This window comes from Pieris rapae, chromosome 8 (genome assembly GCF_905147795.1).
Source record: "Pieris rapae chromosome 8, ilPieRapa1.1, whole genome shotgun sequence".
In the NCBI taxonomy this organism is placed as follows: Eukaryota; Metazoa; Arthropoda; class Insecta; order Lepidoptera; family Pieridae; genus Pieris; species Pieris rapae.
In genome coordinates, this window is record NC_059516.1 from 2,175,607 (window position 1) to 2,201,177 (window position 25,571).

Here is a 25,571-nt window from a genome sequence, read left to right on the forward strand (position 1 = left end):
ATAATAAATTCGACATCGTTAAGTTAGGTCTAGGTGGCAATCGACAAACAATCTTCTAGTGTATATTCTAGTATTTTTTTATTTGAACACGTGTTTCGTAACAGTACAATTAAACAGTGTGAATAAATTAATATTATTTTGGTGTTTTTAAAACTCATATGTGACGGTGACAGTATTTACTAGTAATTTATTTATTTAAATAAAATCTTTTTGATTAATTTTAATATCTATCGTTAATCCGCGTATACATAAGCACACACACTCTTTTTTTTATTATAATCAAGTATTTACAATTTTCTTAACCTTCAAAGTAATAATAAAAATAATTAAATTGTTAATTAATTACAGCATTTTTAACTCTGGCAGCATTTCCTCGCTGTATTGCGATATTTATTCGTTGAGCTAGCTCAACGCGCCAACTAAAAGTATGGCCCAACAGATAAATATTGTATTATTTCTTACCGTAGTGTTAATGATATTATAACTTTGAATGTCTATCCTTTCGTTTCAATAAATAAATTCCCGTAATATATGCAGTTATTGCAGTGTAAATTATGAAGTCATTATAACCATCATAACTATTAATATAATAATATAATATGAGATGTAAAATAATTTTAGTGTCTAGTTTTCCCAGGTGTTTAGAACTTGATTTGATTAATTTTTATTGCCCGATTATATATGCATCTGCTTATTATCACAAGTCTTGACGTTTGATTGATGGGCCTTGATTGATTCTAATTAATAAATTTGCTCATTAAATTATAGTGAATTTATTAATTTATAACGAGTGTACAGTTCATTACCAGGCTATTTTTCTAAGTGTCTTAAGTACGATTTATATTAATAAATTTAATCTATTCCAAAGTCAATAATCACAGTCCTTATTTTTAGTTTAACAGTGTCGTTTACTTTACATAGTTTTATTATAAACGAGTTTCGTCAAGCTATTTCCACTTAACAAATCGTATATAACGTTTTTATTGAATAAAATATTTCTTTAATATATTACAAATCAGGTTAGATTTCAATTTCATTATTCAAACAAATTCTCGATTCTTGCAGGTTAATATATAAATAAACTTTAGCTTCTTTGTATGTTTAAAGAAATTATATTGATTTCAGCCTCCACCAATACAAGCTCCGCCCGTGGCTTTGCCGCCACCGACATCAACAGGTGGACCTCTATCGCCCCATTCCTCCGCGCCCCGCACTATTGTCATACAGCGACCTGACGCTAGGCACGGCTTTGGTTTCACGCTGAGGCATCTGGTTGTTTACCCACCGGACTCTTTACAGGTATTTATTGTGTTCTTTCTTTTCTTGTTGGCTTGGAAATGTTATCACATATACGCTGACATCTAAATGGACGTGACATGATGATAAAGAATGGTCTTGAGATATGCATCATCATCTACAGACCCTTTTAGGCCTCCTAATTAAATATACAAGATCAAACTAATTAATACCTCAAATTAATGTTTATAGCTCTCCTATATAAAACCCGTACTTCAGCGTAATAATTTATCCAGGAGTTATACGAGGATGCGCGTCACCTGGCCGTGGGCGCAGTGGGCGCGCCCATGGACACGATCTTCGTGAGGTCGGTGCGGGCGGGCGGACCAGCAGCGGTAGCGGGCCTCCGAGCAGGCGATCGGGTGCTGGCGGTCAACGGCGAACCCGTGGCCTGTGGGCGCTCGCGGGCGCCCTACGCGAGAGTCGTGCAACTGGCACAGCGGGAACCGAGAGTGCTGCGATTAACTGTCGTGCCTAGAGATCACGATCTATTACAGAGGGTAAGGGGATTTTTAAATATTGTATTCAACAAAATAGGTTTCAAGCCTTGTTTGATGCAACAGCAGAGTTATCTACTGAAAACTACACCTTATTGGGAATCAAGTCTGTATTGCTGCCAGTGATATCTGTCATCATCTGCATCTATCTGGTATTCTCATACAATTCATTTATTTAAAGCATATTGATTATGAATTTGGATACAGTATTTCAGCGAAGCAGCCTACAACCCTGAAACGAACCAGCGGCCCATAGAGATGCCGGCTCCAATCACAGAGCACGAATCGCGGCTATTCGACGCATACAGGCGTCCTCGAGCCAGTCTTCCTGCCTTGCCAGGTCCACAAGCCCCCGCAAGGATGAGAGAGGATCCAGAATACGCGACAGTAGCACCCCAACCACAGAGGTTTGACGCCAGATTAACCAACCCGCCGCATTATATCATACATGATGGGTAAGTGCCATCTACTTTCTAGCAAACTTCTATCGGAGTCTCGCTTACAAGAAATGTATCATTTGCTGCAGTTTTTTTTAATAAATCCTATTTTGGCCTATTAAGTGGGAACAATAATTAAAGCTTCAAATGTTATAATTGTACTTATTATGTTATAAATGTTTTCCAGAAGACGGGAGTCTGACATATCCCTGCCTTCATCAGCCACAGAAAGCAAAGACAGTCTCGGCTCCTTCGACTCGAACTCAACACTGACGGGCCGAGAACTGGACGATTCGATAATCCTCTCCCGAATACGAAAGAGCCTCGAGCAGAAAGAGGCTTTTCTCAGACGTCCCAGTCAACCCACAGGATGGGTCACCCCGGACGTTCCACCTCCGATCAAACAGAAAGAGTTCTACGCCCGACCACAAAAGCTACAGAAGCCAGCTTGGCCTCCACCCCCTTCTTCTCCGCCGCTGGCCTCTTCTCCTCCTCCCCACCAACCAACCCAAGAGCAGAGAAGAGAGGATTGCGCCACAAGCGTGGACAGTGGCACCTACAGCGCCTATGGAGAAGTCAACGGCATGGATAAAAAGCTCAAACAGGATAGAAGCCAGTTTGTGGCGACGTTGTCCAACATACAAGAGACAGCGCCGTTCCAAAGCAATAATGTTGGAACTACGAATGGAACTAATAACGATAGCAGAGAAGAAATTACGACTAACCAGGATAATAGGTAATAATACTTTAAATGTATTAGCTCAAACATATGAATTACGTTGTAAAAAATACTAAAATAAGCCTTGGACTCGATTTCCTAATAAATAACTTTGACACATTTAAATCTGTCCATAGATACCCAGTACCTGAACTACAACTTGTAACAGCCAGAACGCGGCAGCTGGAAGAAGCCCGTGGTGTAGGAGAGAAAAGAACAGAAGTGGCTCGAAGTGAGTTAGCCCGGCTTTCCACAACTCGGCTGGAACCTAGTGTGGCACTCAGAAGAAAAGAATTTGAGACCAGAGCCAATAGAAGAGAAGCTAGATCGTTAGATGTGCAACCGCAACAAGGTATAGTTGTAACAAAAACATAGTCCTTTATGTAATAAAAGATTCGAGAAATGAGATCTGAAAAATAAGTTTAAAAACTAATTGTTTATAGTTTTTTAACTTTATATATATCCAGTATATCCAGTGGAATCTAATTGTTTGATTATATTATAGGCAAGTGGGTGATCAAACTGTGCGTGACAAACGCAGACGATTTTTGTACCTAAGGATTCCTTATATACTTAAATACTTTCCTTCAACTAAGAAAGAAAGCTCCATTGGCTGAGCTGCTGTTGACACTACATATTAAACCAATGAATATTTTTATTTTAGTGACAATATTTTCAAAGAATTCATAAATCAGTTAATACGTCTTAAATCTGGGAATTCTAAGATTTTTACTAAAGATTTGCTTATGCTTTTCAGAGTTAGAACACGAGTCAGCCCCCCTGGGCGGCAGCTTGTCCGGCAACCAGTTGATGATCACCGGCAGCAAACACCTGCATTGTCCACCTCCAGATGGATATGTGCCCGGTAAGTGCTAACTTAGGTAGAACTGATAACTGATGAGAAGGCATGGTGGATGAAGCGAGAGAGGTATGTCCAGGACCAGAGCAAGTGGAGATCCCTGGCCTCTGCCTACCACTTTGGGAAAAAGGCGTGGGTTTTTCACGTTTTTCATTATGTTTTAATATAATTTTAATATTAAGAATTGTAGTTATAGTTGGTGATTTATTTACTACTCAAACATTTCAGTTGTGCAAAAAATTACCCTGCTGTATAATTGAAGAAAAATAATTTCTCAATAGATTACAATTTGTTATAATTTTAAAATGTATTTTTCCAGAAACGGAAAAGGTTCAAATGCGAACTAGGTCAAACAGTACCGGAAGTGAAGGATTACCCATTAGAAGACATCATGCCACAGGTAATGCTTGTGCTTGAAAAATTAATAAAAATAGCAGATAAGGGAATTGTGGATGCGGCATTCGGAATGTTTCGATTCGGAAAATCTTTAAGGACACGCTTATATTAAAGGTTTAGGGAATAACGCCATCTTTTGGTGCACTGCCGCTATTGCCCATAGCTTAGCAAATAATGATGCAAGGTGGTATTTCTGATGATATATTGTATGTCCAATTGACCGTTATCCATTGTCTAAATGTGTTACGTTATCGTGTAGAGTTTAGTGATCATCATCGGATCATTTCATCAAGTTTGTATCGACACAATGTACACGAGACACTTTCTATGAGTCTTTGACTCTGCGAACACGAAATTTAGGCCTTATTTCAAAATTACCCGGCTTAAGCCCACCTAATACTATATTCCGCCCCAAGATGGCAGTCACGCGAAGAGACGTATGGGGCTGAACAGAGAACAAATGGAGGCGATGAATCAGGTTTCGCTGGGGCACGAGGGCCACCAGGGGCACTCGGGGGTCGAGGGGCACCGAGATCACGCGAGGCACTGGCCGCAAAGACCCACGCAGCTGAGCCTGGCGCCTTCACCCCCCGCCTCGGCTGCCACCTCGCCATCACCCACGCCAAGCACTCCCGCCGATTCAGGTCCAGAGCAGACTTCTGTTAACCCCCTCTATGCGTACTGGACAGCTTGCCTCATCTCATCATACCGCTAAAACTGAATTAAACAGTTTAAAACACTTTTTGTGCAAAATCATTTGCATGTTCTCCCGCGATTAAATGCAAGAAAGTGCCGCGAAACGGCCGCTTTTATTCTACCTAACTTCACGTGATTCCGTAACTCTGAAATAATTTAAAACTATTCAAATCGTCCAATGCTTGTATGCATGAACACATTTCAAGTGCATAAGAGGGGGTCATCTAACCTTCTCTGCCGGCAACTAACAGAATGCGATGTGCTTCTCAGTGTGCTACTAACGCAAACTAAACGTATATTATAAGTATGCTTCCAGCTGCTAAATATTTATCTCTGTTTTAACAGGTTTTGCTGACGATCTTGTTACGAGACGACAGAAGAAGGATGCCCAAATGGGGGGTGAGTGGAAATTTTATTATGTATTTAAACAAGATTTAGAATATCTATGATTTGACTTCTGAGACTGCTGAAAAAGATGATTAACGGAAGAATCGCGTTCATAATATTGGCTAAAGCAACGTATACGTCTACGTAAACGTAGAATAAAAGAAAATAACGGATATATATCGAGTTTCAAGTACTATACAGCAATAGTCAACGAGTGACTGCCTCAATTGTCAGATTTGATATTAGGACTGAAATGATAAATCTCTTACCACTTCCAGAAGAAGAACGTGCAATGAGAAGAGTCTCCTACTTGAAAGCAACTTGGGGTGATCGGTTGCACCTAGATGGTGACGTGGAACCAGAAGTCGATCTTCACGCGTTGAGAAGGTATTTTTGAAAACATCATACTATTGTAAAGAAATATTTAAAAATTTTGTTCAGAAATCTTTTCCATAGTTATGTGGTAGTTAATTTTCAGTAATTTCTTTAACATGTAGATTTTTGCACCCATAGTTGTAGTTATAGTGATTAACTTTGGGGTTTTAATATTGTGGAATTTGTATCGTACCAACAATACAGTGCTTACCGCAAGTGGCGCCCCCCTCGATTCGCCGACGACATAACTCCGTTGCTGAGAATTTTCGACCCCCAAGCGACAGGTTCCGTTCGGTACGTCGCATGATGTCGCGATGTTCCGATAGATGGCGCTTCATGTGTGCTTGAGAGAAAATAGATAGAGATAGATGGCGAAAATCAACATAAAGCTTCGTTTTCGCTAACTCAATCGAACAGATGTTCAGATTTTTCTTAGTTGTTTTGTTACTTAGGGAGCTTGTTCATAATGCATGTATTTTACTATGACCTGTTTGAAATGAATTTACAGGGCCACGCATTTTGGGAAATTTTATATTAAACCAGCTTTAATTGCATGATATGTTCCTTGTGTGTTTTTTTAATAAAATATTATTTTTTTAATTTAAAAACAAATTAATAATATATCAAACATTTAAATTTTTATTTTCTTATATAAACTTAAACAAATTTTATGGACTTCTTGTATTGTATTGTAAAGGACATCTAAAATAAACATGGTATTTATTAACAGTTCGGAAAAGAAGAGTGAAGAAACAGAGGAGAACGTAGAAGCATCTGAAGGAGATGTTCAAGGGAATGTTCAAGTCAAAATGGTAGTCAGTAATGGAAAGGTGAGAATTGTATACAAAATTATAAGATTTAAAAGTAAAAGTACTTTAACAATTTAAAAAAACTTCAACTGGATAATTGTTGTCCAAGCTTATTAAATGTTGATATGCAGTCAAAATCTATTTTAACGATATCGAAGGGACAACTCATATAAATTGATTCGAACTCATTCGGTCGTAACCGATAGTCGCAACAGCCGATGACGTTGTTATCAAGAACCCAATACAATTCAGCCGGGACCTTTGATTTTGGTCAATATAATTGATAATTCATTTTGGTCAGTATGTTGTTTTAAACGATGTTGTTAACGGTTTTTACTGTAATTTCATTATCTTAAAAAATACGCCATGTGGTACTATTCGTTATTAGTGATTTTCAAAATTTTCAAAGATCCTTTATCAGCAGGAGGCATGGGGAAATAGGAGCACTCACTTACATTCTTGTGGGACAACACGCTAACACATAGTCTAAATAACTCTATACCCTCGTCACTATGTGATACTACATACTATTGCCATCTTTATTTTTTCTTATTCTTTATTTTACTTTATCAGCGCGCCAGCGACAGATCGTGGAAGCAAGTATGGGCGGTACTCCATGGCACCAAGCTGTACCTGTATAGACATCATCCTAGTCAGGTAAGTCGTAAAACTAAAAAACCTATACTCTTATATGTACTTAATGTCTCTATTTTACCTCAAGTATATCGTCTCTTTTTATCCAATAGTGTTTACGCTGTGATTGAAACGGACAGTGATTAAAATGAATTAATCTTAGTTTTTATTTATTTCAAACTTTTACTTCTTCGTATTATGAAAAATGGTATAAATACGGAATGAATTCATCAATTTTCTAAATCATTAAATAGATTTCTTAATAATTATCATTTTATTTAAATACTGTTATCATTTAATGGAATATATACTGCCACCATACAATAGACTATATTCTCTTCTTTTACATTATCTTAATTTACATTATTAAGAAATCATTTAGAAATAGTAAATAATAAATGAGAAATAATAACGAAGGCATATCCCAATGTTACAAGCATATCGCGCGTTAAAACGTTAAATTAAAAGTCGCTCCATTTATCTCCTGTGATCTTACAAAAAAAGAAGGATGTAAAAAAATGGTTTGAATGAAAAAAACAACACTGCTAGCGGAAGCTTCGTTTGTCAATATCGTGGCCGAAATTGATCGGAAATATTCTATATACGGAGAGAACAAACTTCCTTTCTATGTACACACCTTATGTACACTGTGTGGTAAATATTTTTCGCACGCGCTCTAATGGAAGATTTTGACACATGTGAATTTAGTTGTGTTTATTCTAGCTAGTTCTTTGTTAAAAAACATCTACCTCTAATTTAATAATATACAATTCATCTTTTACTTTGACTCAGGTTACTATGACCGACCCTGGTTGTTTTCTATTGAAAATCAGACATTAGCACAGCTCTTAGTATTAATTTTATTGTATTATTAATAGGCTAAAATTATTATAATATAAAATCTCAATTTTTATCAATACTTATTTAAAGGACCAGTAAAAGTATTTTTGATTTGAAAAACTTTACCAAGTGTGACAATTATCGTACAATTTTGTGTTGCTTGTGAAAAACGTAATAAATTCTTCATGTTCAATTGAGGGTTAAAAGTGTAAATTGTACCAAATGTTCGCATGTTTAAATTATTGAAATTTATAACACTGTTCTGATTTGATTTTCCTTATAATCATCTTAACTTACAAATTTGGTTGCTTTCTTTTGGTATATTTTGTGTATATTATTGCCATCTGAATAGGATGGTTCGACCCACAGTATAATCTAATTTTTATTTATATTATTTTGAGTTTGAATATTCATAACGATTATTTTCAAAACTATAATTTAAGTGAAAATATGGCAAAAGTAACGTTCTTGTTCAATCTAAAATTTTTATTTTAAAACAAACCATATTTTAAGTACCAGATTTTCTTAAGTAATAAGAGTTTTATTAATTCGTCTTTACATCGCTCTCTTAAACCAGACTTAAGCGAATTGAACCAAGATCATATCATACTCGAAGTCTCAAAAAATATCAATAATTCATTGTTTGTTGGTTTATTTTGGTGCGTTGTTGAATACAAACTCCATTTGGCCTTAGTCCTTATCGTGCCAACAACTGGACATTTCCTGACTGCCATATAGGACAACCCACCTGGCTTCTTTCATGCTCGACAGACCACAGTATATATGACATTCAGTAACGGAGAATTTTCTTTATCTTTTAAATGGTTTTGTAAGTGACATTCCCCTTTGCCTTTCGAATTAATAGTGATATTAATAATCGCTTTTTATATCCAATTGTATTTTCCATATTTAAATTTATTTTTACTACGACTCCGTCCCGAAGGGCTAAAATTAATTGAATGTATTCTAGACATGAAACAGTATTTTGTTCAGACTACACTGCACTGGTAAATTGTATATATTTAATAGTTTTAGTTTGATTATCAAGCTAGTCTCGTATCGGAATTAAAAAAATATTAAGTGCCATACCTCGGTGATCACTCAAATATTTAAACATATTGAAGATTTATTCGTTGATTAAGATATTCAAATTATAACGATAGCATCGTTATAATTTGAATATCTTAAAATTGATAAAGCAACATATGCTTCGTACGTTACTTACTATTTCTGTCACGCTCAAAGCGTATCTTGTAAACTAACATAATTATATTGTCTGATTATAAACTCAATGTCTTTATATTAATTTAGTTATATTTTTTACGGAATTATTGATTTTTTATTATATTTCATCTTCAGGTCGTGTACGTTGACCATCATCGTTAAAAATTATTTAAAGCGTAGAGGACAGTTGGTTTGTAAATATTATTTATATGCGTGATACTCGCATAGTTAGTATGGCATAAATCACAATTACTCTAATCAGAGAACAAATTGAGACCTTGTGCTAAAAATGATAGATGTGAGATTCTGGATTCTCAACAAAACTACAATTGTATGGGGTTGGTTAGCCCAAGCATACTCTAGAGTCAAAGTTTTGAATAAGTGTATACGATAATTAACTACATTCAACACGAATTTAGCGCCTTTGAAGTAATTCCACTTAACTATTACTTACGAATATAATACGGTCGTAGTAATTTGTGACTTATTGATGTCTAATAAAGTTCAGATTTAAGATCAACGAGAGTCGGAAGACATTTCAATATGAAATTCCCAGAAAGTAAAATGGACTAATCTAATGTTTGGAATATATTAAGGATGTATGATTTATCTATGAACGAGCTTGCTCCTGCTGCCAAAAGAGAGGAAGGAGGTAACGGCACGGAATAAAATTCTCCCTACGATTTATGACATTTAAGTTCTGAGTTGCTGAACACGCGATCTCAATTAGACTTGTGTTCAAACCCCAATGGTATTGAAAATTGCTTAGGCGTGAAGGTAAACATCGTGAAGATATCGACGTCTATAGATACTCAAAAATCGGTGTCAGGCACACCTACTTGAGTCGCATTTACTATGGAGTGTTTAGAGTGTTGTTCGGATTAATACCAGCAGCTGAGATTCATCATCGGCAGTTTCTGCACTGGAATATGGAACTAGCTGCCCTCTGAAGTATTTCCGAACCAGTTCGACTTAAGGAACTTCTAAAATAAGAGTACCTTAAAAAGTCGATGCACCATGGTAGTGTCCATGGGCTGTATCAATTTGCATCGGGTGAGCCTCCTACGACTCTCAGTTCTATAGAAAAAAAATAAAACAATAATAATAAATAAAAAAAACTTTGATAGTTTTCAATTTGTAAGAACTTATAAAAACGTTTTAAACATCTGTCGATTTAATGAGGCAATGACGATTAACAGTAGGTAGCAAAGTAAATATTATATCACTAATCATTATACAAAATGATAATCAGTTTGATAGTGTCTATTATTTAATTTAACACCCACATTACGCCTTGGCTCGCCCTAATTTTAATTATTTAAATAATTCAAACATTCTAAACCCACAAACTGATTTATTGTTATTAGTTTTAAGAAACGCTAATGAAGTAAGTGCTACAGGAAGTTGTACAAAAGTCAAAATACCTAATTAGATTCCTTTTCTTAAGAAATATGGTCCAATCTAGATTCAATCAGTTGGATCCTTCAAAAAACGATTGAACCATACCCCTCAACGCCAATAATGCCCCTGAAAACCTCCTAGTGCTGCATGTTTCTATTGATGATTATTAGCGGCATCCAAAATGAAACTAGTCGTTAGGGGCCGAACAAGTATTACGTAAGCACTATGGAGGTAGGTAGGGGTCTATGATTTTGTTATTTGGTGATTACGTCAAGAGCAATTATTTACTTTTTTACACATACTACCCACACATTGTCCATACTTGAAAACGATATGCATTTTCGTGGGTTCCTACAAAATTTAATACTTTTATTTATTTTTGAGAGCATTGCTTAGTTTTCTAACAACGAGGAAGGAGGGTAATACTTGAACGGATCTTATCATCGCCAAACATCGCAAGGAGATGGCACTTTATGAAGAAGAATTGAATATTAGCCCTTTACTCAGTGATTTCGTTTGCCTCCTGCTCTATAAAACACGTGCACGAATCAATCGCAATTAAGAATTTAAGCACATATCAGACAAATTGTTCTCTATAAGGAAAGAGTTCCATTGATAAAATTTGTCCCTCTCATCGTTCTTATATCGGAAAGGGACAAACTTCTAGAGGTTTTAACAATGTCAGGTGTCTTGCGACCTTGTGTTTAAAGTATGATATACGAACTCGACCAAAATACGACAATCACGTTAATATGACGCCTGGAGACTGAAATAGATGGGAACAATAGCAATATATTTGGATAAAGGTAAGCTCTGGGGAATTATAGCGTTTATATACCTAGTGTATATAGTAAACAATGACGTTGACAAAGTTTCAATTCGTCATTCATATTCCAAAGCCAGTGTTAACAGATTCGAAATTTGAATTTTAAAATGTACGACGGTATAACTTACTGAAATTTTCCGTTTAAGATAGAACCTATTGCGGAACTAAATCATCCTTATTTTTGTTTATATATAATTAAAAAACTCAATACATGAATTTTATTGCAAATACAATTAAAAATATGCAATTCAAAGAGGCTCTCTTTTATTGATTTATTTTTTTATTATAACTTATTTAAAAAATAATGTTAAGTATAATAGATATAACTTTAAAATTATTTATAAATTAAATATAAAAGTTGGAGACAAGTTTCATATGCATCACGTGTCACTAGAGTAAATAAAAAGGAATATTACAACACCTTATCGAAATTAAATATTTCCTTCTTAAAGTTTCACGACCGCTTCCTTGCGTACTTTTAAGGGCAGGATCTTCGAATGCACTTTCGTCATAAACTTATACATAAATAACTCCTTGAGAAATAAAGTCGTAGAATATATATAACAACTAGCTGCCCCCGCGAACTTCGTTTCACAAAATAAATTTAATTTATACTTTAGCCTCAATAACACGTGGTAATCATGATATTGAATTGTAGCTTATATGACACGTTTGTCGGTTTACCATAACAGTGCCAGTTACTAACGGACCAGACTGCTCACGGTGTGCTAATTTAATTTAAAATCGGTTAAGTAGTTTAGCAGTCCATCGAGGCCAAACATCGTGACATGAGATTTATATATATTAAGATAAGAAAGCCATTTTTATCAACGAACTAGCATCAAAAAGTTTGTAATTAGAACATAAAAATTGTTTTTAAAAACGCATATTTTTATGGATATAATTTATTATATAAAACAAGGCTCGAATATCCTGGTCTTAAGCATACTGCTTAATGTTTGCCATATAAGGCTTCGCGCATCGTTGTAACTTACACGAGAAAAACGTATTTCACTGACGTAAATTACTTGGACGAGCGAAGTTACTTAATTATAAGTCGCCTGATAAATTACTTTATTTATTTTTACGTGTTTAAAGTTGCCGCGTTTCCTGTCGGTAATTATTAAAATAAACAATAATCACTTCCTACGAAAAGAGCTGACGGGTGAAGCCTTCGATATAGCCTCTAAATAGATTGCGATTTTTATAAACCGGTTTATCGATTTTGTTAACTGTGTGGATAGATTATCTTCCGGAGCTTCGTCCGCGTGGATTTTGTGTATTATGGTCTGGTTTTTTTACCAACATAATAACGCTTGAACCTGCCTTATTAATGGCACTATTTACTGGCAATATTAATTATATACAAATCGTTTTATATGTTGAAAGAAAGAAAGAAAGAAATAACTTTATTAGACACAAAATACAATAATTGTTTCTATAAAGTAGAGTGCTCTGGCCCCCACACTAGGATTCCCTGTGTTGTGGGCAGCCAGTCTCTTCCTTTTACAACTAAACATTACTTAATTAATTAATTTTACTTAACAAATTTATACCTATTCTATTTTTTTACGATAAGAATATTTTCTGTGTTAGTATATGACAGCTTAATAAGATATTTTTTGAGTTTTTTAGTGAAAGTATGAAGTGTGATTTTTGAAAAGTTAGTAATAATTTTATTTTTAATAAGGTGGTTAAAGATGAATGGACCTCGGAAGGAGAAAAAGCGTTGAGCGAAGAAAGTGCGTTTTTTAGGATGCTTATATAAAGGTTTGCGTTTGGTTAGATTTGGTGTAGGGGGTGTTTGTTTCCAAAAAAGCCTGCATATTGCCATTAAATAAAGTTGTCTTACAGTTAGGAGCCCTGCTTCGCTGTACAATTTTGAGGTTGAGTATCGGAAAGGTTTACTGAAGGATATTTTAAGAATGGCCCGTTGGGTGCGCTCAATTTTCAGCATCGAGGACAATGCCGCTCCACCCCATACCGATATGCAGTAAGATAATATCGACTGGCATAATGCAGTATACACTATCTTGGTTGTATGTGGGTCAGAAGGTTTTCTAAGGCGTTTAAAAACATTTATAAGTTTGCGAACTCGTGAACATAGATAGTTTATTTGAGGGCTCCAACAAAGCCTTGAATCTATAATTAATCCCAGGTATTTGGTTGTTTACGTGGGCTCCAGGAGAGGACAGTTACATTTGTTGCAAGGGTTCAGACATGAGTGTAATTTAATAGGGGGGATAGGGTTTGGTTTTCTGGTTTTCGAGATGTGAAAACATATGTATTTGGTCTTAGACGTATTTAGAGATAGGAGATTATCTAAAAGCCATTGAGAGATTTGTCGAAGACCTAAATGAGCTAACCGTGAGGCTTGTTCCCAAGAGTGTGAGTAAAAGACTATAGCTGTGTCGTCAGCGAAAGAGAAGAGTTTAGCATTGGTGAGCTGAAGTGAACATAAATCGTTAATGTATACTAAAAAAAGCGTTGGACTGAGGGCACTTCCCTGTGGCAAACCGCATGAGACGTTTTCTAGTTGACTGCTATGCCCATCAACTCGAACCCTCTGCTTTCTATTGGATAAGTAGGACTGAAACCAACGGAGGATATTTCCACGAATTCCTAGTCTTTCTAATTTTTCAAGTAGTAATGGCCTTGAAACAGTGTCAAAAGCTTTGGCAAGATCAAGAAAAACACCGATACATCTTTGTCCTTCATCTAATTTGGAGCTTATGGTTTCAACCAGTCCTGTGGTAGCATCTTCTGTAGATCTACTTAGTCTGAATCCGTATTGATTGTCGGCAAGGATAGATTCTTTTTCCAAATAATTCAGTAATCAGACGTTAATGATTTTTTCTGCGATTTTAGCGAGGGTTGGGAGAAGAGAAATAGGACGATAGTTTGAAATTTCTATTTTATTGCCTGATTTGTAGATAGGTGTGATATTAGCTATTTTCCATGATTCGGGGAAGATACCTTGCTCAATACTAAGATTGCAGATATAAGAAATTGGTGCAGCAATAATGTTTTTTAGTAGAATGACCACTCGATTACTAATATTATCATCACCTGGGGCAGAATTTGGCTTAAGAGAACTAATGATTTTTATGACTTCATGCTCGTCACAAGGAAGAAAAAGAAAAGAATTTAAATTAGCGGAAATTGACACTTTGGAGCAAAGGTCTTGTTCAGTCTGGTTTGTCTTAGACAATATATCGGAAGCCAATTTATTCCCTACCGAACTAAAGTAATTGTTTACAATATCGAGAGATTTTTCAGGGTTTTCCTGTAGATCAAGAAGTTTATTAGAATTTGATTTAGTTGGGTTAAGGTGGCATATATTTCTGATAGATTTCCATAGTTTCCTACTATTGTCTTTGTTCTTAAGGATGGTGTTAGCCTCATGTAAATTTTTAAGGTTTTTAAGTATGTTATTACAGAAATTTCGGTATTGCGTATATTGCTTTTGGAGCGGTTCGTTGTTAGGTTGTTTTCTTGATAAGCTATGCAACTGATCTCTTCTTCTCACACAGCGTAGCAAACCAGGTGTTATCCATGGCTTTCTGATACTTTGAGAATTTCTTTTATAAATGATTTTTGTGTTGGTGTTAACTGCATTTGTAATTGTACTTGTGAAAGCACCAACTGTTTCATTTATATTTTCGATGTTATAAAGAAAGGTCCAATCGACCCCTGATAGATCTTTATACAGTTGGTCGTGGTCTATAACTTTACTTATCAAAAGAGAGGCTTTGACTAAATTATTATTCAGGTGTTTAGTCTGATCGATTCCTATAATGACAGACATGTGATCATTCACTTGGGAAGGGCAGACAGCCACGCGTGATTGTGAATGGGATCTAATGAGTGCATGATCTAGACAATTACCTCCACGAGTTGGTAAGAAGTGTCCTTGTATAAGACCGTAGAAGTTCACTAACTCAAGAAACTTATGAGCTCTTCGATCGTCGGTCGTCTCCTTAATGTCGATATTAAGATCCCCAACTATATAGATAGGGTGTCCATTGTACGATAAAATGAGGTTTTCGAGTGAGTCGAGAAAATTATCAACATTATAGAAGGAAGGCGATCTATAAATTGATATGATAACAGCCTTATTATTTAAATGACTAACTAAGCAGTTAGCATCTGTAAATGCCGGTTCAGTTATATTAACGTTAATGTTATTTTTATGAAAAATTACGATTCCGTCGCACTTGTTAATGTATTTGTGGGAGAAAGTACATGAATATCCATCTATGTGAATACCTGTAAAATTTTCATCAATCCAACACTCAGTTAGGACAATTAAATCAGGATTAAATTGAAGCCTCATAAGAAACACTAGAAAGCTATCAAAATTTTTATTAATGCTACGGATGTTTTGAGTAACAATGGTGAGGTCTGTGGATTCGAAAAAAACTTTACAGTCTTCCGGATAATTAAAATATTGGTTGGTTATGAAATTTGTATCATCTATGTCGCGAATTAAACCCAAATTATCGAATTTTCAAATAGATAGAAAAAATGGCATAAAAAACGATAAAATTGTATCTAAATGTGTTTAGGATTGTATTACCGATTGAGTCATATTTGTCGAATAATATAATAGGGAAAAGTAGACAATTGTATAAGGTATATGGCCTATCACAATCATAGTGGTACTTTGATAAATTTGATATATTCATAATCATAGCAATAATTAATGGTTCAGTTATTTTGCTGTCATATCTGTGGAGTGGTTCTGTATAGTGTATTTTTTGTTTGTAGAACGTGTTAATCTTTGAATGGAATTTTGAAAAAGTAAGGAAATTAAATATAAACAATAACAATAAAAAACATATAACTACAGCTAACACCAGTCATGCTTTACTTAGCGAGTTAAGGTGATCTTCATTTTTTATTAGAATGTAAGGAAAGCCGTTCTTCTTCCTAAGATATACGTTGCCATTAGCAGACCAGCAGTACTCGTACTGTTCTGACTTCGCAAACTCCCTTGCAAGAAAATAAATGCGCTTTGCTTTAGGTGTTAGGTATTCTGATATATAAATAGCTTTATTACCTCCGAGTCCCAAATGGCTGGCATTCAGCTTGTTAGCTGTATTCCCCACGTTGTACTTACGTGTCGCACTTAAAATATTGTTCTTTATAAGGGTATTCGAAAGTTCGACGGTGAGGTTCCAACACATGTTGTCTTTCCTGCTGGTGAATCGGCTAACATCTCTAATATCACCTGAGTGTATCTCTATGTTAAGCCCAGAACAAAGTTGCCTTATAAAACCAAACAGCTCCGACTTCGTTGGGGTTGGGGTTTGTTTAGGAACGTTACGAATCTCGATGCATGTCTTGTTCATAGCTCGAGCTAAGGCTTCCTGTTTATCCTCCAGGTCACTAATTTGAGCCGAAATTGCCGTCCAATCTTTTTTAAAACTGTCGATTTTTCCTTGTAGTTCAAAGATCTTTTCGGAAACAAAATCTACTGACTTTCCAATGTCTTGACTAGTGTTATTAGCAGTTGTTAATTTAGCTGAAAGTTCGGCAATACGACCTTCCATGGCATCCAGTCGGCTGTTCTGTTGGTCTTGCAATTTGTCGAGCCTGGCATTTTGGTCACGTTGGAAAGCTCGCAGCCATTCCCTGATTTCGTTTTTTAGAACGAGGAAATCGTCCTTCTCGTCGCGCGCAGGTCTTCGCTTTTGCCGCGATTTAGTATTGACGTGGTCGCTCTCCTGTGTTGAGCTATCACCTGCATCGCGTTCCAACTGAATATTTCCTTGTGTTGGAGAAGATTTTTTCATTATGTACTTCAGTTGTCAAAGCTAAGGTTCAAAATTCGTTGGAACAGATAAAGATGTCAGCAACAAGTGTAGCAGCCCTGATTGGCGAGCGTCCTTCCCGTATTGCGTAAGCTGATTTGCGTATGCGCAAAGAGGGACAGAGCAGTGTGATGTGGGAGGGGCTAACGCACCGGTGGAGGGGCTTACGGTCGTCTGATGGAGGCACGGTACCAGGATCACAGCACTTAACGGAGACAATTTTTGCGAGTCTCAACGAAAAACTAAACCTCCCAACGTTTCATGTGAGCCGGGTGTCGTTACACAATTTTGATGCCAAATTTATTTAAATTTTGGAAATAAATAATATTATTTAAACTGCACTTTCACTTAAAACACGTCTAAACTGTGCGGCGCCGGAGGGGAAGAGGATGATAGATTAAGTTAGATGTAAAGATTAAGTTAATATCATTTTGTATAAGAATATTCACTAAAGTTTTTCTTAAGGCGATCATCACACATATTGATCTTAATTTTAAAATAATTTAAATTTATACTTCAGTGTCGACATTTGTGCTATAAGTGAAACAGAATGATCATTACTATAATGTAATATTAAAATTCGATTTATTATGTGTATTTTATAAGACGAATGATTGTATGATGAATTGTTGTTGATTAATATTAAATTTAAAACGTTAATAAATTTAGCATCTAATAATTCTATATCCCAAATGAAATGAGAAATCAGATATTAAAGCTTTAGACATTTATCCTCGGTATCCTTGTACCTGTTGGAAACTGGGTCAAAGCCGTAACTCAGGGATAAATTGCGTTTGCCTTCCATCTGTAAATAGCAAATCCTAGTATTATGACCACTGTGATGGATTAAATAAACTCAGCGTAAATATACATTAAAATACTGTTTACTGAAGGAAAAGACATTATTTTCTTTTTCAAGGAATATTTAACAATTCTATCAAATATTAAATAGTTGGACGACCAACCAAGTGACTATTTTATATTTCTGTAAGGACAAAAGACATCAACTTTCCCAGACTTTCAAATATAATTAAAAAATAAAAGAACCGTAAGAATACTTAGTTATCAATATCGGTATTGATTAAAAAAGGCGGCTTATGTGAATCCAGCCAAAAGTCTCCCAAGCACGTTGCCAATTTTTTTTTAAACATTACTCTTCGTCAATTATAAGTAACATTCCTTGTAAATGTCTAAAGAACATGCTCTCATATGGGACACTGAATCATTGTCTGCGCTTTTTAGGACAATGCGGCCTTATTTCAGACTTTGAAGCCGTATAAAAATGTAATGTAATAAATTGTTTCATATTTTATAGTATTATAATAGTAAATATCATTTTAATGTTTTGCATTTATATAATAAACTATAAAAGGTGTAAAATATATAAAATTACGCGTCATGTTTGTGACTCTATGGACTTCTAAACTACTTAACCGATTTCAATTAATTTGCACACCGTGTTCAGTTTGACCGAACTATAAAGATAGCTGACATATTATATATAATTCTATTGAACGTGTGTATGTCACTGAACTCGTCTAAAACGGCTTGAATCCTTTGGGTGGAGTTCTGGATGGTTTTAGAATCACAAACCAGCCCGGCATCTGGCGTTGCAGGCGTTACTTTCATAATTTGTCCCATATATGCTAATCGCTTGATATATATTTACAGGAAGTCTGTCTCGTCCGCTAGTTGTAATTAAAAAATTCTTTGTAACTTTTTAGCAATCAATCAATATATGTGTTATTTATTAATTTAACTACAAAATTTTCAGTCTCAATTTTAAAATGTCCGAAGTCCTTCTCATATTTCTTTACCAAAATTCACTCGAATCATCGCATACATTCAGTCAGTCGTTTATCTATGCCGCGGCCGGTAGAAGGATCCTACGATATTTGCCAAAACAAAATGTGTCACCGCTCTCGGTCTGTGTGTCAGACACAGAAGTGTGTCACCATTCGAACACTGTCGAGCATCGAACTGCAACTGGAGCAAATTCCACAAAGACTTCCTCTTTTTAATTTCTTCGGGAACAAAACACTTGCGTCATGACCCATTTACAGATTTCTCGTAATTCTGTAACTGATTATTTAATTAACCAAAGACTAGAGCCGCCTCGTTTCTTCTTAACTTCTTTTGTTTTCCTGTATACTACTGTACTACTGCACTGAAAAGTTGAAACGATAAACTAGCTACTAGATCACGGTTTCTAATATAAGAAATAGTTTTGTCGATAGCATATTTTAAAGTGTGCAGTGTTGGCCGAATAGCTTTAGCATGACTCTCGTCTCTCTAGTCGTGAGATTGATCTCCGGCGGTACACCAATGGACTCCTATGTGCGCATTTAACATTCGCTCGAACGGTGAAGAAACCGGTTTGCCTTAGTCGAAGAATACTGATCATCTACTTGCCTATTAGATTGATAAATGACCATGAAAAAGGTTCAATAATCTGATTTTTTATATGTAATTGATACTAATGTGATCGAAAGTGAAGCTGGGAAAATATTGCATGTTGGCACAAAATAAAATAGGGTGAAAAATGTTGGAAAATTAAAAATTTTAGAGTATTACAATTTTTATTCATGTCTATTTTTTTTTAAATGAGTGTCATTAAGATGTGGATGAATAAAGGCTTATTATTATTATAATCACGAATAATATAACTCTTATAATAAAATATATCTACCTTGTGATGTTGACAAAATTATAGTACAATGTCTTCGTATTTAGTTCATACTAAATTTCATAATAACTTAAGAAACAAAACATTTACTATTTTATATTAAAATAGACAGACTTCTAATACTTTTTTATTATGTAATGAATCATAGTGACCACTGAAATGATAATTTATTACAACCCAGTAAATCTGTGGCCGACGACGCGAAACAACTATGTCAAACCAATTTATCAACGAATATTTTAAAGAATTACTAAGAAAAAAATAGATTACGTGTAGAAACGTAAAAATTGTCTCAATTTAAAATGATTGATAATTCGCACGTTTCGAAATGAAATTTATATTAATGTTTTTAGATTAATTTCTCCATCATAAGATTCAGATTCGACTAAAGGCTAAGTATTGTTGTATAACAAATGAAATACATATTTTGACATACGGAAGTTATAGTAAATCGGAATTTTATACAAATTCGGTTGAAATACTTATTTTCTTTATTAGAAAAAATACATACGTTATTCTTACAGTACTTAACCCATACCAACAAGTCAAAAAAAAACATGATATAAACAATTTCAATACTGCGACATCACTCTGCGAAGATATAAAGATGTCGATACTGTCGGAGACTCTGTCTGTCTGTCTTTGCAATGTCTTTTAACGGGATGTGTATTATATTTCAACATTATCTTAGCTAGTACTGTAAGAATAATATATGTATTTTTGTAAATACATTCTAGAACAGGCAAAAAACTAAATTGTAAAAGTTGTATAACTCAATAGGAAACTTGAAAAGCTTTCAACTGCCAACTGCGCTAGCACGTGGAAAACGTGAGGAGAACAGACGATATTTTTAAAGGCTTTAATGATTCTCGTGTGCACGCTTAAAGCTCACGTGCAGTTGTATGTGAGGCTTCCACGGGGGAAGCCTGCCAAAGGCTGCTTTCCGATATCTAAAATTAGACCCTATTCTGTATACAATTCTGAATGAGTTAATTTTATACGCGTTTACTTATGTCGTTATATTGATTTATTTGTTCTATTTGTGCTATCGGTCTTATTCGTGATTTTCATACAAATCGCTAATTATTTAATAAAACTTCCGACCGTCCGGTTTGATCGAATTTCGGCTATCAAAACCTCGCCCTTGCCCTTTTTAAATGGAGGTTAACAAAGTCTAAGCCCTTTTTAATATAAATGTCAGCTTATCCGATGTAATGGCCTTTTGCCTTTAAGTTTATAATAATTTTCTGCCCAAATTGGAGATGAAAGTTGGTATATTACTTTACCGAAATTACCATTTGAATTCTGTGATTTGAATCTATGGATTTGCAGGTCGAAGATATGTAATAATCATAATCTATAAATCAAATCAGTCACGCTTATCTGTTTCGAAATCTTATGTTTTCTCTAATAAGCGATCATCCTTCTGACACACGCTGTCGACTTTTAGAGTCTAAGGCATGATTTTCTCACTATCCTTTTCCTTAGTCGTAAGTCTATTGTTGCACAGCCGGGGTTTGAACCTACGATCTCAGGTATGAGAGACGCACGCTGACACTACTAAGCCAACCATTGTAGTTCTAATGTAAAGTAATTGTAGTTTTGTACTCTATTCACATTATTAATTATTTTGCAAATTCCAAATCAGTTAATAGCTACTAAAGTAGGATGCGGAATATTTTTTCTGGTTTTGATATATACATTACAGGATAAATACATTTCTTTAGAAATATATATACTGTAAAACTTAAAGTATGCCCAAAATAAACAACATGGTTGCAATCCCCTTTGTGAATTTTTCGTATTGTTTTATTCGCGCAATGCTTGACCTGATTTCAAAATCAGTATTTCTAGTATTTTCTGGCGACACCGTCGTGCCAATTAAAATATTTAGTTTCGATTGTAATGAAATTTTATATAAACCGTAATACCTAGGAGTATACCCGTCCATATAGATACAACATTTTCTTTTTATAACCTATGTTTAATGTTCTATATGTGTTTGTATTTCATGGATTAAATGGGGGTGATCTATGTTTGACAAAGAATGAATTACTGTCAAAACTGTCTACGAAATAAACATGGGCGTCCTAAAATTCTTCATATGTATTTATCACGTTATCTTCAACAGAACCACTAAATAAAGGCTTCAGTTGCCATTCGGAGAACTCTTGAACGAAATTTCTTCATAACAAAACATATATTTTCTTAAAAGTAAAAGTGCGCGGTTCTTGTATGTAAAAAATAAAGTCATACATTAGTTTGTTATTTACAAAAGTGTTTGATTAATTGTTCTATTGAACAGCGTGAATTCGTTTGGAAACTGTTTGTTTACTGTGACCCATTTCACCTAAGAGTTTACAGAGAACAATCATTATACCGATAAAGCTATTTAAAATAAAAAATCTCCCGCGAAAATGCCTTTGCTGTCATGAAAGCTGGTTTACCAGAGGAATCTTTTAATAGAAGTTAATTCGTGTTTGAATATATTTTAATTGTTAATTTGTTTTCTATATGCGTACGGACATTAAGACAGTGGTTCCCTACCTTTATTAGTGCCATACTTAGTCTTTCTAAAATTCTGGTCCTAAAAAAAATTGTTCCCTTATTAAACTTAAATGATAGGTTGTAGGAAGAAATTCCTAGGTTAACGAAAGTATTAGTAAATTTTCAAAATATAATAACAACTGAAATTCAAATTCCGAATATTTTAAAAATTTTTGAATTGAAGAGGGTTTGAGAATCATACTTCCCCCGTGTATATAGTAGGGTATGTGAAATTCGTCATAGAACTTGTCTAATAACATATTATTAAAAAATATATACCATGAAACCGACGCGACGGACGAAAATATATTTTTGTTCTCTTGCAACAACCGTAATAAATTAGTATTCCTATTATCCGTTGACTTCACAGTTTCGAAGTGACGTTTCAATGCCACAATATAATTAGCAAAGTGATCATAAAACCGTTCTAAATATAGCTTCCGACGCTTTCTTGATTAGATGAGCCCTACGTGATATTAAAATGGCGTCAGTTATGACGTATACAGGCATCATTATGTTTGGAAAATTTACTTCCTATGTTTCATTACCAATTACTTAGTGATTTCTTCTTAAAAGCTATCTTTTATGTAAACAATTACTTTTTTAATACAAAAAAGAATGTAGGTGTTTATGTGGGGGACTGTTCTCAAGTATATGTCTAAGAATATAACTTTTGTTTTGATAAAAAATATATATTATATAATGTCAATATGTTTAAATGTGTGTCGTAAAATAAGTCTTACAATAATGCCCTTAGAGCGGTTATATCTATGAATATAATTATGATGAATTTTATTAGTCTGTCGATTTCGATTTTGAAGAAATATCGCGCGTCACATCACTATTTCGATAATCGCGCTATCAATTATTGAAGGACTACGAGAGATCTTTTAATTTACACCTAATAAAATAACATTTTAAAACTGATTTAAGCGTGGCCAGCAGACACTTTTTTTACTTCAGATTTTTTTTTATTAAGATATGTAACAATTAGGTTGATTGCTCCAACCTTTTAACAAAATTTAATTTTCGTGGAACCTCTGCGTCCCATAATTTCTTTCTCCTCCTCTCCGGAAAACGAATTTTGGAAAAAACTCACCGATGTCCAGATGAAGCATTCTGATAAACACATTGGGTCTGAATATCCATAGCTGCTCTCATTATAGCATTTTAAATTGCTCTGTTGTTTTGATAAAAAATATATATTATATAATGCCAATACGTTTAAATGTGTGTCGTAAAATAAGTCTTACAATAATGCCCTTAGAGCGGTTATATCTATGAATATAATTATGATGAATTTTATTTCATATAGAGCATTTTAAATTGCTCACAATTTTTTTTAAATTTATATTTATAATTGTTTTGATTAATTTATTTTTCATTAACTCTTGTATGTTATGTTTGTCTATAAGTGACTTGCATATTAAAAATTGTATTTTATTTCTTGTATCAGTGTGCCGAGCGTTGGAAAGCTTTTATAAATACATTTACTGAGTATGACAACACGCTTACTACTAGTATAAACCTTGACCTTTAGGTTATTTTGGTTGGTAAAAATCAGAAGTAATCGCGGAGAAGCTAATAGGGTCGGGTGTGGGTCGTATAAACGTTGAAGGCTATCGGTACCAACCAAAGTATAATTTGATTTCTAGTCATGGATTTGTTTCAAATTGATTAAAACTTTCAGTTATAAAAGTGTACACTAATGTAAACTTCTTTTTTTTCTGATGATGTATATAATAAATAAATAATGAAGCGACGGCATTCTCTATTAAATCATATTTCGTTCCCCAGTTGCAATCGACTTAGGGTCCGTCAAGAAAAGTGCGTAAATTCTTAAAAGGCCGGAAACGCACTTGCGAGCCGCCTGGCAATGTGAGTGTCCATACATAAAAACATTAAGTAGATATTTATATTTTTTCATATACATTTCATATTTAGAAAGAGTCAAAAGATGACGTCACTTGCAGTAAGACTGATTTAGTTTTTTTTAAAGACAGGTAATAAAAAGAAGACAAACGATAACAAGGCTCTCTTAGTAGTTTCTCAAAAAACAACCCAGTTCAGAAATTTTGAGACGATTTAATAGACATCATTATATAAAAAAGGAAAACAATCGATAAATTAAATATATTAGTAATGAGCATTGTCTTCAGTGGCTTCAGCGTGCGACTGTCTTTCCTGAGGTCGTAGGTTCGGCTGTGCCCCAGAGAACATCGTGGGGAAACGGGCTACCCTTAGACCCTAAAAGTTACCTACATGCCTGAATGAAACGATCATGAAACAGAAGAAATCTGAGGCCAGACCACCCAGACCACACTGATTTATTTTAATTTTAATGTCAGAGTGATTCTAAGCGCAAACAGGTTGTGATAATGTGTACCAATTTGAAACTTTACAATAAAATATCGAATATATTTAATGTCATAATGACCCAATTCTCAAATAATTTACGAGTAAATAAAGAAATGTATCACGTTTATCTCCGTTTTACGATTCTAACGCGATCGTGTTTACGTTTTGCGTGATTTAACATCAATGAACTTGTCACACAGATATTGCATCAGAGATTAAAAATCGGAGGAAATAAAGTAATCATCGTGGTTATTCATCACGAATTGTAGCAATTCACGCCGAATGACCTGATTGCGTCATGTTACGTAAGCGATTCTTTAGATATAGGTGTTTGTAATATTACTTCAGCAGTAGCTCGTAGAATGGTGGCTGTAAAAGTATTACACAGTATTACAGTTGGCGTAAAGAAAAATATCGCTTCATTACTTTGTAGTGAAAAGTGTAATTTTTTAGACGTGTCTTGTAGAATAAAAAAAAGGCGGAGAGTTTTTCGAATTAAAATTTATTTAATATTTATTAATTTCTAAAAGAGAGCAGGCGGGGAGAACTGGCTGGAACTTTTTCCATTTTTTTCTTTTGAAAGTATGCAATAAGAAAAATCAGTGGCGTTACAACCTCTTTAGGTACTGGCCTCAGATTTCTGAATCTGTTTCATGATCATTTTTTAATCTAATAGGCAAGTAGGTGATCAGCCTCCAGTGCCTGACACACGTTGTTTTGCGTCTAAGACATGTCGGTTTCCTCACGATGTTTTCCTTCACCGTTCGAGC

General features: G+C 34.7%; 1 protein-coding gene across 12 annotated transcripts in view; it reads left to right on the forward strand.

Moving 5' to 3' along the window:
• Positions 1-25,571, forward strand: part of LOC110995591 (rho GTPase-activating protein 23) — a 306,700-nt gene that overhangs the window by 230,155 nt on the left and 50,974 nt on the right. For 9 of the 12 annotated variants that reach the window (XM_022262828.2, XM_022262818.2, XM_045629169.1 and 6 more), the window contains 13 exons: positions 1,126-1,299; positions 1,533-1,796; positions 2,001-2,248; positions 2,418-2,966; positions 3,086-3,300; positions 3,706-3,813; positions 4,127-4,207; positions 4,620-4,847; positions 5,245-5,298; positions 5,565-5,673; positions 5,866-5,955; positions 6,392-6,491; positions 7,044-7,127. In XM_022262828.2, coding sequence (XP_022118520.2) covers positions 1,126-1,299; positions 1,533-1,796; positions 2,001-2,248; positions 2,418-2,966; positions 3,086-3,300; positions 3,706-3,813; positions 4,127-4,207; positions 4,620-4,847; positions 5,245-5,298; positions 5,565-5,673; positions 5,866-5,955; positions 6,392-6,491; positions 7,044-7,127 — 2,304 coding nt within the window. The remainder of the gene's footprint in view (positions 1-1,125; positions 1,300-1,532; positions 1,797-2,000; positions 2,249-2,417; positions 2,967-3,085; positions 3,301-3,705; positions 3,814-4,126; positions 4,208-4,619; positions 4,848-5,244; positions 5,299-5,564; positions 5,674-5,865; positions 5,956-6,391; positions 6,492-7,043; positions 7,128-25,571) is intronic. The other 3 variants (XM_045629168.1, XM_045629171.1, XM_045629172.1) reach the window with 3 other exon arrangements.